This window comes from Silurus aristotelis (assembly GCF_946808225.1).
Source record: "Silurus aristotelis genome assembly, chromosome: 11".
NCBI classification, from domain to species: Eukaryota; Metazoa; Chordata; class Actinopteri; order Siluriformes; family Siluridae; genus Silurus; species Silurus aristotelis.
The window spans coordinates 29,508,415-29,525,506 of NC_139584.1; the positions used below are offsets into that span (position 1 = coordinate 29,508,415).

At 38.6% G+C, this 17,092-nt stretch overlaps 2 protein-coding genes across 4 annotated transcripts in view; one reads left to right on the forward strand and one right to left on the reverse strand.

The window, feature by feature from the left end:
• Positions 1 to 1,230: 1,230 nt before the first annotated feature.
• slc7a4 (solute carrier family 7 member 4) lies at positions 1,231 to 13,070 on the forward strand. 3 transcript variants are annotated; one of them, XM_083554236.1, is made up of 8 exons: positions 1,231 to 1,481; positions 3,265 to 4,349; positions 4,524 to 4,867; positions 5,027 to 5,359; positions 6,124 to 6,232; positions 7,220 to 7,398; positions 9,354 to 9,488; positions 10,130 to 13,070. In XM_083554236.1, exons 2-7 carry the CDS (start codon positions 3,380 to 3,382, stop codon positions 9,480 to 9,482), a joined length of 2,064 nt encoding a protein of 687 aa, XP_083410362.1. In that variant the 5' UTR covers positions 1,231 to 1,481; positions 3,265 to 3,379; the 3' UTR covers positions 9,483 to 9,488; positions 10,130 to 13,070. The 3 variants fall into 3 exon arrangements, 2 of the variants coding, with proteins under 2 accessions (XP_083410362.1, XP_083410363.1); XR_014535657.1 differs by having other exon boundaries at positions 1,232 to 1,481; positions 7,220 to 9,434; XM_083554237.1 differs by lacking the exon at positions 10,130 to 13,070 and having other exon boundaries at positions 1,232 to 1,481; positions 7,220 to 9,587.
• A 2,213-nt stretch (positions 13,071 to 15,283) lies between these two features.
• The window catches only part of LOC310733747 (alpha-2-macroglobulin-like protein 1), a 15,865-nt gene continuing 14,056 nt past the window's right edge, over positions 15,284 to 17,092 (reverse strand). Inside the window, exons 31-35 of the mRNA XM_083555151.1 lie at positions 16,903 to 17,021; positions 16,304 to 16,412; positions 16,133 to 16,198; positions 15,919 to 16,024; positions 15,284 to 15,798 (exon numbers count right to left, since the gene is read on the reverse strand). Coding sequence (XP_083411277.1) covers positions 15,758 to 15,798; positions 15,919 to 16,024; positions 16,133 to 16,198; positions 16,304 to 16,412; positions 16,903 to 17,021 — 441 coding nt within the window. The 3' untranslated portion in view covers positions 15,284 to 15,757. The remainder of the gene's footprint in view (positions 15,799 to 15,918; positions 16,025 to 16,132; positions 16,199 to 16,303; positions 16,413 to 16,902; positions 17,022 to 17,092) is intronic.

Sequence of the window (17,092 nt, forward strand, 5' to 3'; positions counted from 1 at the left end):
AAAGTGTCTGAACTTTTTCATGTTTTCTTCTGAACTAATGCGTGTGAACACATTCAGAAGAAAATGGCGCCGCCTGGTGGAGACATTAAAGAATCACATTCAGAAATGATAAGTACCAGGACAGTACAGGTATAACAATGAGCCTCATTTTACTTTGATTTTGTAGTGAATTTGTATGTAAATGTTTTTTTCTGGTCAAAATTTTTTTTCTTTTAAAGTTAAATTACTTTATTCCCCCTAGTTGAGTTGCTTATCTTATTTATCTTCATTCATTGCTTTGTTTTCTGATTCCCTTCCAAATTAAATATGAAAATACAGATAAAAAAAAGCTGATTGTGTTTAATGGACTAAAAAGTGTGATTCATAAATAAAACACAGAAGCGATTATTAAAAGTTAATATGAAATAAAGTGTTAATACAGTACAGAAAGTAATGATCGCAGAGTATTGACTCTACATTGCCCCCTGGTGGAACCAACTCACAGCATCATATGTGTAATGTTAATCTATTAATAATTTCCACCAGGGGCACTGTAGAGTCAATTCTAGAGTCAATACTCTACAGTGCCCCCTAGTGGAAATAACTCGCAGCATCACTGTAAACGACTATAAACGACATTTGGGCATCAATTTATTATAAAATATTATATTGCTGAAGTTTTGACAGAAATGTATATATTACAAGTAGTTTTAGTTTGCAATAAAAATTGTAATTTTAAGTAGTTTTATTTTTTATTTTTAATAAATACGACTTGATGCTATTTGCTGAGTGAATTTAAGAAAATGTTTAAACTTAAAGAGATATAATGAGTAATGAGTTCAGCATGCTGATATTCACTCTGATTACAAAATTATCATTTTTTACATGTAAAAACGAGAGGGCAGTTGCGACTTACAGCATTAAAAACGGGAAATTAAAAGATAATTGTAGGTAATTTATTTAATAAATGGAATAAACTAAAAGGTTTTAGAATTTATTGATATTTAAGGCGAGAAACATAAAAACATCAATGAATAATCAAATATCACATCAGACTGGATTTTTTTTATTGTTTTTGTGATCAGCGTCATTACATTTTGACAGTTTTGTGTTTATGAGCATAAAAATTTGTATACAATTATTATATAACAAACTTTTAATGATATTATATTATAGATAAAGATCACAATAGACAAATCACGATGTCACACTATTCCACAAAAACCAGGATCAGGAAAAGCGTTCAGACATGAGGATGAGTAGACACACACACACACACACACACACACACACACACACACACACACACACACACACCGCAGGAACGGAAACGGAAATAACGCTGAATGGCCCTTTAAGACCCGAACTGCGACTCGGTCCTTCCGCCGCCGCTGCAGCCGATCAGAGAAGATCATCATCATTATCATCATCATCCTCACCATCATCATCATCATCATCACCGCCACATCCGCACTGAGAATCACCGGCCTGTTCCTGCACAGGTAATCAAACCATCCACCGCCTTCTTCATGCGGCTTTCCTAACTGATGTGTGTGTGTGTGTGTGTGTGTGATCAGATGATTGTTCTGGCGTTTCTCACCTGGGTATATACCTTTGTGGTCGTGACCGCAGGAGCGGACTGACACACACACACACACACACACACACACACACACACACACACAGGAGTGTTTGTAACAGGATGCCGGGAATATTATAGCCCAGGATAATCTATTTATTCTAGTGCGCAAGTGTGACATTATGCATTATTGTGTGTGTGTGTGTGTGTGTGTGTGTGTGTGTGTGTGTGTGTGTGTGTGTGTGTGTGTGTGTGTGTGTGTGTTGGTTGTGTACACTGATGAATATGAATTATCTTTTCACAAAGCTGTAAATGTAATGTATTATTATAATGCGCATATACAGTAGAGCAGCACTCACCCCCCCCCCATGTGTGACGTCAAAAACATTATTACGTAATAAAACGCGCATCTTTGTAACCCAGTCCCGCCATTGTTTATGCATCCTTCTTTCTTTCGGTCTGTCTTTTTATTCCTTACCTTAAACCATAAATACGTCAGCATTTTCATTCATGCACTTCTGGTGTATATGTGACGTCACGGCGGCCCTGAAAGTTTATAATAAATGGAAAATAATACACAGGGTTACAGATCATTATTTTGCACAGAAGTTTTCTTTTAGTTTTTTTTTTTTAACGAGCAATAAAGTATTAAATCATGGTCTAAATGTCACTAGGTGCATTTAAAATAACAGAAATTATGCATGATATGTTAATTAAACCCCACCCCCCCACTCTTGCAATCCCCTGGTCATCCCGGGATCACAAGAGTGTTTTAATGGTGATGTTTTGAAGCAATTCTGGCAGAATTAAACTGCATGAGGATGTTTAAAACTCTTCACATTGATGTATGAAACGCGTGTCGGTGACGTGACGTGATTGTGACGTTCTGTTTTGGGAAAATAATCAACAGCAGTGTTACGTGATGGAGCAGAGCTTGTGTTAGTTATATTACATAGTTACATTTAATAATGTAAAACATTTAGGAGTTAAGCTGATTCTCCTTCTCACTTATGTTATAGCAGCTATAAACAGTCTGTCCCTCAACCTCTATATTTTTTCTCTCTTTTAAAGTCAGTAAGACCAAAAACTGCATCTACGCTGTTTGGAACATTTTCCCGTTACAGAGAAATGACACTGAAGATTTGAGTTCTAAATGAACGATGAATGATAAATACACAACATAGCAGCAATTAGTCACATTTATTTGTTAACCTTTGATCATGTGCAGCACGAGTCGAACGAGCCGTTACTATAGAAACGATGATGCAGCAGATCCAGTGTATTTATTTATAAATGTTTATTTATGTATCAACACGGTGGTGCAAACTTTTTCACTATGTATAATAAATGATATTTTATTCTCTTCATTTGTTCAGTATACAGTTGTTTGAGGGGTTCCATGTGTGTTATGTGCAAACAAAACTAATGGCAACTACACACATTCATGCCTTTGATACATGAACACTGTATGGAGATACCCACGTGGACACCTGACCATCAGAGACATATGTTGGCTTTTCTTAAACTGTTACTGCAAAGTTAGAAGTTTCTGTAGACCCCATGAGAACATGATTGTTGGAATAGAAGAACCAGATTATCGCTTACAGACTCCAGACCTGTTCACAAACTTTGGTCCGTTGTGTATGTAATTAGCACCAGTTAGTATTAAAAACCCAAATTGTGTGTTTCTTCTCTTCTGTTCTCAGGTCGTCTTTGGAACGTCTTCAGTTCTGGCAGAAATGGATTAGCTGAGAGCGAGACCACTTTTCCTTCTACACTCTTTCCATCTCTTTATTTCTTTCTGTCCGTCACTACCTCACGATGGTGTCGTGCTCTCCAGCTGTGCGTTTTTGCCAGAAGCTGAACAGGCTGAAGACGTTAGAGGAGGACATGATGGCGACGTCTCTGAGGCGCTGTCTCTCCACACTGGACCTGGCGCTGCTCGGTGTTGGTGCCATGATCGGCTCGGGTCTCTACGTCCTCACTGGAGCCGTTGCCAAGGATCTGGCGGGACCGGCCGTTGTGCTGTCGTTCCTGATCGCGGGCGTGGCTTCGCTCATGGCGGCTCTGTGCTACGCCGAATTTGGCGCTCGTGTTCCCAAAACAGGCTCCGCCTACATGTTCACGTATGTCTCCGTTGGTGAGATCTGGGCCTTTCTGATTGGCTGGAATGTGATTTTGGAGTATATGATTGGCGGCGCGGCGGTGGCTCGTGCCTGGAGCGGCTACCTGGACTCCATTTTTGACCACCGTATCCGAAATTTCACGGAAAGTCACGTAATGCGCTGGGACGCACCTTTCCTCGCCAGATATCCCGATTTTCTCGCGGCAGGAGTACTGCTTATTGCATCTTTCGTCATTTCGTTCGGGGTGCGCGTCTCGTCCTGGCTAAATCACATCTTCTCTATGGTTAGCATGGTAGTCATAGCCTTTATCCTGATCTTTGGTTTCGCATTAGCCGATCCGACCAATTGGAGCGCACGCAAAGGCGGTTTCGCCCCCTATGGCTTCTCGGGCATCATGGCAGGAACGGCCACCTGCTTTTACGCATTTGTAGGCTTCGACGTGATTGCTGCATCCAGCGAAGAGGCACGTGACCCTCGGAAGGCTATTCCCTTGGCAACAGCAATCTCGCTAGCTTTAGCAGCAACCGCATACATCCTGGTCTCGATGGTTCTGACGCTGATGGTCCCGTGGAACACCCTTGACCCGAACTCGGCGCTCTCGGACGCGTTCTTCAGGCGCGGGTACAGCTGGGCCGGCCTTATCGTGGCTGTGGGATCTATCTGCGGTGTGTATGACTGTGTGTGTGTATGACTGTGTGTGTGTGTTTATACTTGGTTGTGTTTGGAGGTAATGTTTTCCTACAAATTGAAGATCCTATTAATGAAGTGATTCATATTTAATGTTATTTATATATTTATATATCGTTCCTGTTTTTTTTTTTTTCCATGTTTCTCTTCAGCCATGAACACAGTGCTGCTCAGCAACCTCTTCTCTTTGCCTCGCATCGTGTACGCCATGTCGGAGGACGGCCTCTTCTTTTCCGTCTTCTCGCGCGTTAATCCCGTCACCAAAGTGCCCATCATTGCTATTTTGGTCTTCGGCAGTCTCATGGCTGTCCTAGCGCTCATCTTCGACCTGGAGGCTCTTGTCCAGTTTCTCTCCATCGGCACGCTGTTAGCGTACACCTTTGTAGCTGCGAGCATTATCGTTTTACGCTTCCAGCCGGAAAAAAATGCCAGCGGGAAGAAAGATGCACCGGCGCCCTCACCAGGCCAGCAGAGCTCTGCGTCTGAGCTCAAGGAGGTACAGAGCTATAAATCAGTCACCAAGAATGTTTATATAATATTCTTTTGAGGGCGGAGATTATTTTAGAATCAGAAGAATTTCAGTAGCTTGAAACATAAATAAAAAAGATCTACTGCATAAATGTATTACAAAGCACAAGATTTCTTTGTTAAACAGGACAGCGGCGAGCTGAAGGAGTACGAGTCGTTTTCAGATAAACTGCGGCTGGTGGAGCAGAAAAAGTTCCCAGGGACACTCAGTGCCCGCTGGGAGCCATACCTGGGTTCAGTTTTGGGGGACTGGGCGCCGGGCGAAGTCGTATCGTTCAGTGTGCTGTCGCTGATGGTGAGCGCCGTGTCGCTCTGCTCGGTGCTGGTGTTCGGACAAAGTTACCTGGCACTGCCTACGTGGAGCTTCGTCCTGCTGCTCATCATCTTCAGCCTGGCCTTCATACTCAGCCTCATTGTCATCTCCGTCCATGAGCAGCAGCAGAACACAAAGAGCTTCCAGGTGAGAAAGCGTTTTAGGTGGTCATCAGTTTGGTCAAAATTATGAATTCGTACCAGTTAAAGTAAATCATATCTGATGATTATGAGAATAAAGAGTCTAAACAAGTGTGGATACAGGACTGTTCCTTGAGGGTCACCACATGACACTATATAACTCCTGATGTGTGAAGAAGTAATGAAGCACGAGACTTGGGTTAACAAATCAAAGCCAGAGCTCCAGTCTGTCTGTGGTCTAAAAGTAGTGGTGTAGATGCTATTAAAAGCCCTGTCTGAGATGTTTCTACTCAAAAAGATTGAGAAACTCAGAAGCATGAGTCCGGGTGATGAAGCAGGGCTGTTTATTTCCTCCATCAGGAAGAGGAACATTCCAGAAGCAGTAACAAAGAGCAGCTTTATAGCAGAGATAAACACCACTAATGGAGCACTCGGGTCGATATGGAGGCCGTTTCTCTGAAGAAACCTCAAATAGTCTGCTGATTAGGAAGAATGTATTTTAGGAAACTGAAAGCTCTCTGAATATCACACCATCACAATATTCCTCCTTTTTGCCTCCAAATTCCTCCGATTCATTATTTAACATCAGTGTTAGATGTGTGATGGAGTGTAAACCTGGCGCTCGTCAGTTGACACACAGTTTTGTGTACATTTCCTTTAGCAAATTCTATATAAGTTTTGTGTGTGTGTGTGTGTGTGTGTGTGTGTGTGTGTGTGTGTGTGTGTGTGTTTGTGTGTGTGTGTGTGTGTGTTTGTGTATGGATTAAACAGGTTCCACTGGTGCCGTTAATTCCTGGTGTCAGTATCCTGACGAATGTGTTTCTCATGATGAAGCTCAGTCCACTCACCTGGCTCCGATTCACCATCTGGGTAGCTGCAGGTACACACACACACACACACACACACACACACATATGCAGTCCATAACCTTTAAACAAGGTTACACATTCACAGAAACACACACAGAGTAAACTAACTAGACCCCCTCCTTCAGCTGTGTGTTTAACTGCAGGACTCCACCTGCTACATAAACAGGCAAAAAAGACAACACACACACACACACACACACACACACACGTCATCTTGTTCACACAGGGTCAGAAAGCTGAAGACGGCTCATATGGACACTCCTTTCACACTCTATAAGCTGAGATGATCCTGATTAACAGAGAACATAATTCTGTTCTCCAGTTCTTTTCTTTCTCATGTTTGTGCTTCAGCCTCACCTCCATTTTCCATTTTCCATTTTCGACTCAATCTTTCATTAATGAGCACAGTACCGATGTGGACGTGATTTCAGCAGGGATTCAACCAACAGGAAACGGGAAGAGGAAGTTAACAGGAGTGTAATATGGACGGTACAGGAACCCGACCAAACACACAGACTGATAGAGTTCATTTATTACTGAACAAAAAGGAAGTGAGGGAAGAGGATCAGCTTCACATCCAGTTAACCTCAGTGTGAAGTTCAAACACAAACACACACACACACACACACACACACAGACAGGTGTCTTTGTGCAGACTTTGCTTAGTGTTTTACTCAAAGAAGGCTTGACTTTCTTTTTTATGCTTTTCCTTCCTTTCTCTCTCTCTCTCTCTCTCTCTCTCTCTCTCTCTCTCTCTCTCTCTCTCTCTCTCTCTCTCTCTCTCTCATTCTTTCTCTCCTCCTCCATCCTTCTTTCTGTCTTTTTTCCTCACTACCTTTCTCACTGTTCCAATTTCTTCCCATCTTTCTCTCCCCATCTTTCACTCTTTCTCCCTCTCCTTCCCTCTCTCCCCCTTTTCACCTCTATCCCTTTATCTCTCTCTCTCTCTCTCTCTCTCTCTCTCTCTCTCTCTCTCTCTCTCTCTCTCTCTCTCTCAGGGCTGATTGTGTATTTCGGTTACGGTATCTGGCACAGTAAAGAAGGCCTGAAGGAGCCGCGGAGTGTCTCGGCCCGTTACGTGGTTCTCCCCAGTGGGAGTTTGGTGGAAACCGTCCAGAACGTCCAGCCTGAGGGACACGTCCACACACACACACCCGCAACAAACACTCCCACTCCGGCCACCGACGACACGCAAGCCAGCAGATGATCTGTGTCTGTATGCTAGTGTTAAACACACTAGTTGTGTAGTTTGTGTGTGTGTGTGTGTGTGTGTGTGTGTGTGTTTATGCTTCTCCTTTACTGCCACAGTCTTTTCTGCCTTTCTGAGGTTCTTGATATGAGATTATTGATATATTATTTCTCACACTGGATATGAACACGTTTATTCATAATTTATTTATAGGAACATTTACACAAAAATTTATAAAGAAACAAACAAAAAAAAAGAAAAGAAATCTCTAAATATCCAGTCAGGGTAAATTCTTTTGATCCTTTGTTTCATTCCTGGTTTCAGGACCTCGGCTTGAAAACCAGTGCACAAATTGATCCGGGACCCCCGATAAGGCATAAGGGACCCCCATGACAAGTAAACAACAGATTTAGGGGGTCCCCAAGATTATTTCAATAAAAAGTATATGAATTACACAACAACTGGGGACCCCATAAGACCTGACTCAATTCGAGTCACTGCTCAAAACTATTCGTGAGATCCTGCTATTGTATAAACAAAGTGCTGTAAAAATAATGGCACCCTATGGAAGAGCTGCATAGTTAATGTGTGTTTGGTAGCACACACCATCCGCAAGAAGCTCTTTCTCCTTTATAGCATAGAGAAATTTAACTATTTTGAAGGCTGATTGGTGTATTTAAAGCACACGTTTTTAATCTGGCAAAACCATTTTGTTTGGTTTGTCCTTGAAAACATTTTAGCTCAGAAAAACTTTTGAAAATATTAAAATTGCACCTGTTCGTTATTCGAGCAAATTTGGAGGTAATCCTCAGTGAGAAGGTTGAGGTCTGCTATCCCACTCTACTAGAAAAATTGATAAAACATTAGATCTAAAATCACGACACCAGAAAATTAATTCATTGGCTGATTTTTTGTTTTGGCGAAGGTATAAAGAGAGAATGTGCTGTTTATCACCTGACGGCTGATGAAATGAGCAGTTTATGGTAATGAATTCACATTATTTATATCATGGTGTGTTTTTGTGGCTTCTCTCTTCAGCACATATTAGTAGTCTGGATTGTTAGCTGTGATTTGTAGAGAAAACGTAGCTAACGGTTCTGAATAATGACGTAGAGACGTTTAGACGTGCGACGTTTAGAATCGCGAGCACACAGCAGCAGTTCAATTCTAATGCTCTCAGAGGTGTTCATGTAGTGTTTCAGATCTCGTGTGTGTGTGTGTGTGTGTGTGTGTGTGTGTGTGTGTGTGTTTGGAGTAGGCAGACTGGCTGAATGTGTGTTTCTGCTTTAGAAAAAGACTTTAGAGATGATTAGCACTTTTTTGACACTGTGTTTGGGTTTTTGCTGAAGGATTGGAGGTTTGTTGAGCTGAGATAAGCAAGGACAATCACTGATACACACACACACACACACACACACACACACACACACACACACACACACACACACACACACACACACACACACACACACACACACACACGTTTTGTTATGCTTGAATCAAAAGTCATGACACGCACACACAGTGAATCTTCTCCCACATACTCACCCCTCACTGATATGTTCTTATATTTGAGCCATGATTATGATGTATTTATTTCTTTGAATTATTTCTATATTTTTTGTCAATTTCTCCGTTCAGTCTGATCTCATGTCTGAGTTTTATGTTACAGTGGAATGTTTATTCCTTTTAAAGGCAGCTTATGTGTCAGGACCAAAGGTTAATATGCAGCAGTGTTACACAGGGTTTCATTGGGGTTATACAGCTGTGCGTGCACACACACACACACACACACACACACACACACACACACACACACACACACACACACACACACAAACACACACACACTGTTAAATGTCTTATATTTAAAATTATTCAGTAGTCATTTGAATATTAATGGGTTATTAGAATTACCCTGCCACCGCTAACTTGAACAGTAGCTTATTGTACACAAAAATCTTTTACTTGAATATAATTCTTTACCCGACAAAAATGTATTGGTACTAATATATAACCAATACGTAAAGTCAGAAATAAATGTATGGTTTGATAGACTGAATATATTTTGAGGAAACGTACAGCACAAGATCGAAAAGCCCTCTCTCTCTCACACACACACACACACACACACACACACACACACACACACACACACACACACACACACACACACACACACACACACACACACACACACACACGATCTCTGCCAGTTCCATAAGGGATTAAACACAAACAATTCTTTAGACATGTCATGTGATAAGCACAGATTTTGCACAACCTTTTATTTCTCTTTATCACACTACTCTGTGTGTGTGTGTGTGTGTGTGTGTGTGTGTGTGTGTGTGTGTGTGTGTGTGTGTGTGTGTGTGTGTGTGTGTGTGTAAAAGAGAGATGTGTGCACCAAAGCAGTACAAGACCTTGATGTCCCATTTATTTATTCAAGTATTCAGGTCATGTGGAATAAAATGTAATTAAGAAAAAGAGTTTTCCCTCTCTCTCTCTCTCTCTCTCTCTCTCTCTCTCTCTCTCTCTCTCTCTCTCTCTCTCTCTCTCTCTCTCTCTCTCTCTCTTTCTCTCCCTTTCTCTCTCTCGCTCTCTCGCTCTTGCTCTCTTGCTCTCTCTCTTTCTTCGTCTCACACACACACACACACACACACACACACACACACACACACACACACACACACACACACACACACACACACACACACAGAGTAAAAAAATACAAATTGCTATGTGTTATTTCTAGATTATTAAAAAAAATCTGCATCATCCAGTCACATTTCGGGGCTTTACATGTACACGCCCTTAAGGAGTTTAATCACCGACTGCTAATAGGATTTCTAGAACTATATACTAAAAAAAGCACATGAACATGTTTCCCATGTTACACTGCTGCATATAAACAGTACAATAGTGCATTAAATCTCATAATTAAACACTAGTACTTATGTGTCAATGCTAATTATACTTAATGATGGTTGTACACTCGGATTCCCGGCCCCTACGGTGTGAGATTTGGACGTGGCGGTTAATCAGTCTACTGTATTTTATTGTGTTTTGTTGATTTCAGTTTTTTTTCCAGCTGGTATCTCCTCGGATCTGCTGTATATCCTCGTATCTGTTAATTAAATGATGTTATGTGATAAGACTAGGAAGATAAAGTTAATTTCTTCCCTGACACTCATTTGCTGTCCTGCATGACTGTATTTTATACAATTACAATGTTGTCATGTCAAAGAAGCGGCACAACAAGAAATTTTATATGCAGTTTTCCTCTTTGGCCAGATTTTAGACGATGTCCCAAAACATGGTCGGTGTTTAAGCTTTGTACTGAATCTAGAAGTAAACATTTTTTGGGACGTTTCTTTCACCCAAACTTACAGAAATGCATGTCCATATGACAATCTCAGTCTGAAAAGTGGAGCTTGTATTATTTTATTTTATTTTATTTTATTTATTTTTTACCTTTTTTTTAGATAGACCTGTAATAATCACTTTTTCTAATTTCAGTTTAGAATAAAAACATACATTTTAAAAAATACATATTTTTATAAAATTCAGCATTACTTTACAGTAAATATTTAAATTTTTTTTGCATTCTGTAAAAAATAATTTTTGGCCTATGAATGAGCTCCAGCTCCATCCAGTCTATCAACCCTTGAGCCCCAATTACTATGTGCAGAATTTTCATTAAAATTGTGGTTCACCTCCATTACCACAGAGGGCACCAAAATGGCAAACAATCAATTAAAATAAATCAAATGCTTTCAGAATGAAACTATATTATCTTTCATATCACATTGAACTGACACACAACACTATTATTGCATCTTCAATTGTCAAACTGGAAGGTGGAGTATTTACGGGCGGGGCCTAGTTGATTTTTGGATAGAATTACGGATTAAAGTAAGAAAACCATCATGTATAAAAATTTGTCGTACTATTGCTTATATGTTCAGCATTTGGATATAATTTTGGGTGGGACAGACTTCATTAACCGGCTAATTATTTAGCTATGGTGCTAATGATACTAAAAGTAATACACCGAACATGTTTTGGCTGAAAGGTTTGGGACAAAAGTTACGTTGTGTACTAGACGGTAATCAACGTTATAATGAAGGTTATAAAGGAGGCTTTATTTATGTTTCCTGTATGTATTTAGTTTATTATTTGCTGTAAAGAACATTCTCTCTGCTGCTATTAATTTCCTCTGTGCTGGAATCCTCTCTGCATGCTAAAAGCTGCAGCTCTGAAAATTTAGGATCATGAATCAGGCTTAAGTTACGTTCACATACACAGCGAATTCATCACCACAAGACTCCTTTTTGCAGTGAATACGAACGATCTGCGGCCGATTTGTGGCTGCGAGTCGCTGTACCAGTGTGAACGTAGCTTTAGCTGTGAAGTCTATCGCTGATGTATAAACCTGTATATCTGTGTATGTAAATACGCCACATTGACGTAACCGATAGCCTTAAAAATGCTATTTAATCTCAAACCATTCCCAAAGCTAAAAACTTGTACAGAAACATTTGGAAAGTCTGTTCTGCTGTTAGATTTATATCATAGCACTCCTTCATTCATTACCAGGCATACGTGATAAAAATATAATTTACAGTATAAACAAGGAGGAATGTTCTTAAACTTTCTAAGCACCAAATAACCGTTTTATTGTGAACAGCCCAAAGAGCCTCAGTTCAGTTCTATCTCTTTTCTGTCTTCCTTTTTACTTTCATTTCTGTCACATTTCTTAATGAGTACAGATCACGGAAATCATGTTCACGTGAAATTGCGCTAACCTTACAGGATTTCTGAGCTCTTTTTATCAGTGTTCAGAACTTAATTATAAATATTCATATGCTTTCCTGGGATTGTTAGCAAAAAAGCTAACCTGACAGGATTTCTGAGGCGAATTCGGTCCTATTCAGAAACACTCATCTTCATGACTGACAGAAATCCTGTCACGTTAGGTCATTTTACACAGCTAGCATTAGCAGGGACGATAAATACACCATTTTTCTTTTAAAATTCTTTCTGAAATGGTGTTTTGTATAAGTCTAAATTAAACACTGCCCTTTTCGTTAGCTGATATTATTAAGATGGTGTTAGCAGGGAAGATTTTTATTAAATAATCATCTCAGAAATATCGAGTTAGGTTGTGTTAGCCACCTGGTGTTAGCAGCGTGGAATATCAATAACTTTAGTGAAATTTCTCTTTAAAAAAATTATTGACAAGCTAGCATGAGAAGTGACAAAAAAAACGACAAAAAATGTATATTCATAGCTAATCCTAGCTAGCTAGAACATTGCTAACATTTCTGAGATAATTTTTCTCTCACATTCAGCTTAAACTCTTCAATGCTAACACCTGCCAGCTAACTAGCATGAACTTTCCTGACAAGGTTTTCAACAGCGCATCTTTTTCTGCTATTTATAAATGTTTGAGATATATTTATGCGTTTATATAATGATTTTTTTTTAAATCATGTCCCTCAGCTGGGGGTCTGCACACCTTTAATTCCCCCTGAAATCTGTTTTACTCGTTTCTGTTTATTGCTTTTTTTTTCTCTTTGGCTCTGTTTCTGGTGTCTTTGTTATTAGGTTTATGAAGAACAGTGTTTTGTGATTAATAAATGTTTTGAAACAGCAAACCGTCAAATTGAATCGTTCGATAATATGCTTGAAAATATTTATCAATTGTCTCTGATTTCTTTAGAGATAATTATGAAATTTGATTATCTTTATCGCTAATTTTATCCAGCATTCATATATATATATATATATATATATATATATGATAATCTGACTGAAAGATATACTTTTTCTAATGGGATTTTTATATCAAATTCATAAACTGCCATGAAGTCTAGTAGCTAGCATGATTTAGCAGGAATTAGACCAGCAGCATTTCTGAGAGAATTTATGTCAAACACAAATGTTCAATATTCACTGTTGGCATAATGCTAATATGCGCTAACCTGACAGGATTTTTTAGAGGGTTTTAATGTCCAATTGATATAAAACGTTCATTATCTTTTGCTTTTAATGCTAGCTAGAGTATACCAGGTAATCTAACAGGATTTCTGAGTGAAATTCATAAGAATTTATCCACAATTATAGCATTATTAGACTTAAAAAAAAAAAAAACTACACACATGTTGGGAGCATAAACTTTTGGTTCTTCATGATTCTTTAGATGTTTAGAAAAAATATGACTATAAATATCATAAAAGGTTAGCGTTCACCTCCATCTCTGATTTAGAAAGAAATGGAGGTCCTGTTTTAAAGATTTAGTTTGCTATGTGTACCTGCATGGTAGTTGGTAATGATTATAAAACGGTATTAGATGCAGATGTTAATGGAGTAATGGACTTTTTAAACCCGATTGTTCAGTATTCAGTACATTTAGTCAGCAACAAACACACACTGTTCTGGGCTGTGTCCTGAACATGACACCAGTGTGTAACAGGAGGAAGATCAGATTACAGAAAACACATTCTGTATGAACAAACGGCAGCCTGTAGAAAGCATCAGTCTCAGTAATGAAATCCTAATATTACTGCTTTCATTGTGAAATGTAGTTGTTCTGGATTAGATGTTTGTCTGAGAAACATCCATGTATTTTTGATTCAGAGCTACAATAAAATCTGAATCAGCATGTATCCGTCAATAGCACAAATCAGCTTTATATATCGTGAAGTGTTTTAAGCGTTTTAATTGTTTCATCCCGATAAAAATCACATCATCTTTAACTTCCAGCATTAAATGTAACTTATAATATGCAATTCCTTTAAATAGTAGAGATAAAACTATGGGACCTTCTATAATGTGAAAATAATAACTTCAGCATTAATAACTCTCCATCACACCAGTCTGTGGCTCCATTATTTTCTTACAACCACAGAACACTGAGTGATCATACTGTTAATAATTCATAAGGATGCAACCTAAAAATAACAGACAAGACTTCAACACACGATAACTAATATACATTATATTATAAGATGTATAGTGGGATGAGAAAATGGGACAGGGCGAGAATAATGTTTGAAAGAAGCTGGAGGAAATCTATACATGTCATCTGTTGAAAGCTTTCTTTCAGTCCTTATGTGAACTGTGTAGCTTCAACTGGAGGAAGTAGGAGAACAGGTAAAGATCACGCTTCATCTCAGGTTTCCTGATCAGCAGTTACCAGCGTATTGACGAGCAGGTCAGTGTAGACCTTTTTATAGTTTATTTTTATTTTAAATGAATACAAATCTGACATTTTTGTAGGTAAAACAAACAAAGGATTTTTTAAATTAATTTAATTTAATTATTATTATTTTCCTAAAAAGAAAGCTGATCCGCTGTGGCGACCCCTAGTGGTAGAAGCCGGAAGTAGTCTTTTATTTTTACAAAAATAATGTCAGAATCAACAATTTGATACTCAGAAGTGACAATTTTTTTTGTATTCTTTCTCAGGACCTTGTACATTGACTTGTGGAGTGAGATTACATCTATAACAATCATTTAATTTTTCGCACTTCTGGTTTCGTAATCAGCAGTTACCAGCGTAATGATAAGCAGGTCAGCTTAGACCTTTTTATAGTTTATTTTTATTTTAAATTAATACTAATCTGTCATTTTAAGGAGGTAAAACAATTTTATTTTTGCTTATCAGGTTAGTTTTTATAATAGAGAGAAATATGTTGAGCGAAAATCTAGTTGAACGAGTGAACACTGCCATCCTGTGGAGAAAAGCAACATGTGCATGCACAGGTTTTATTGTTTTACTAACTGTATAATCAATGCTGAAGTGCTTACAGTATAAAAAGAAAAGAAAAAAAGATTTAAAAGAAAAGCCATTCAATTATTAAAGGATTTTTTTAATTACATAAAAAAAAAAAAAGAATTCTGAAAAAGACAAATGATCCGCTGTGGCGCCCCCTAGTGGGAGAAGCCGAAAGAAGTCTTAATTTAAGAAAAATAATTTTTTATGTCATAATCAACAACAATTAACATAATGGTAAACGATTTAGTACTCAGAAGTGGCATTTAATTTATTTTCCAACATTCCATCTCAGGACATTGTACATTGCCTTGTGAAGTGAGATTACATCTTTAACACTTGTTTATTAATTCTTTAGAGACGTTATAAGTCCCTGTTTCTTTGTAATGTTTTATAATCTGCATTGTGTTTAAGAGTCACACCAAATCAAGTCACACTGCACAGTTACGCTGATAAGATATTTTTCTTTAAGTAAAATAAAACCATCATTTAATAGAATTATTAAAATTGTGAAATGTTTTACCATAGATAAAAGAAAATATCAGAGAAAACAGCACTTGTTCTGAATTAAGTACATGGTGAGGTGTAGTCAGTTAGAGCAGAATCACCTAAAGTCAAAGATAAAAACAGAAATCTGAGTTAATTTCATGCATTCTTATGTTTTTTAGTGGAAAAAAAACAACAACTAGCTATTATTTGTCAATAAATATGAACAGAATAATGCGTACCAGTCTCGTAATAGTCGTAAACCATCACTACAGAAGGTTTCCGGTTCTTCACTGCGAAGGCCTGCACAGTGGTCAGGCTGTAGACCATCTCATCTCCGTTTGTCAGCTGAAACACAGATTTTATAAGCACCAATATACAATACATCTTATTTTGTGTTGTATAACGTGGTGTGTGTGTGTGTGTGTGTGTGTGTGTGTGTGTGTGTGCTCTTACTCCATTTAGATAAATAATGACTTCACCATCAGTTTGATCCACACGCTTCACAGATCCATTGGTCGACTGTGAGAACAAAACCGAACACATGAATGCGAACTGATCCAGTATGAAGTAAAATTGTTATGATCAGCGTTCCTGCTTTACACGTCAGTTAAAGGTTCACGTTACATTCGAGTTGCTGTTCACAAGATGCACAGACGTCTCATCCACACCGAATCCAGAAAGAAGATTCACTTTGATGACCACCATGTTGGTCTCCACACGCTGACCCTTATACCTGAAATCGAAAAAGAAATCTTTAAAAAAATTAATCATCTGATCTGCTGAAACGTGATAAAACGTTTTCATAGGCAATTTATTGTGCTGACTATTTATAAAGACTCCATTAAGGTCCATTAAAGTTTTTTAACTTAACCTAATTTCTTTTTTCTTCATACAAACGTTTCCATTTAACTATAATCTCATGTTCGTTTAATAAGAAATTCACAGCAGTATGAAGGTTAAGGGATTGGACTTCGGCTTAGAAGGTCATGAGTTCAAATCCCAGCAACTCTTTGTTCTTGATTGTCACTGTATAGAATATGGAGATGCAGTAGAAGAGGGAAATGATAACTCAGTACTTCAGATGTTGGACTTCTGGACTCATGAGTTCAAATCCCACCACCACTAAGCTGCCACTGCTGGGGCCTTGAGTGAGACCCTGAACCCTCAACTGCTCAGTTGTATGAATGAGATAATTGGATAAAGGCATCTGCTGAAAAACTCACATGACAGTTATGGTCAGTTCCAGAGATGGATTTGGGACATTGCAGTTTCCAGATGCTGAGGCTGAGACAGTAAATGAAAAGCTGGCAGGGGGAGGAGGGATGTTGTAGCTCAAAGTGAACTAATGGATAAAGGAGAAAAAAAACACCACCATAAGCAAAACTTATACTCTAAAACCTGATCCTCAGAGAA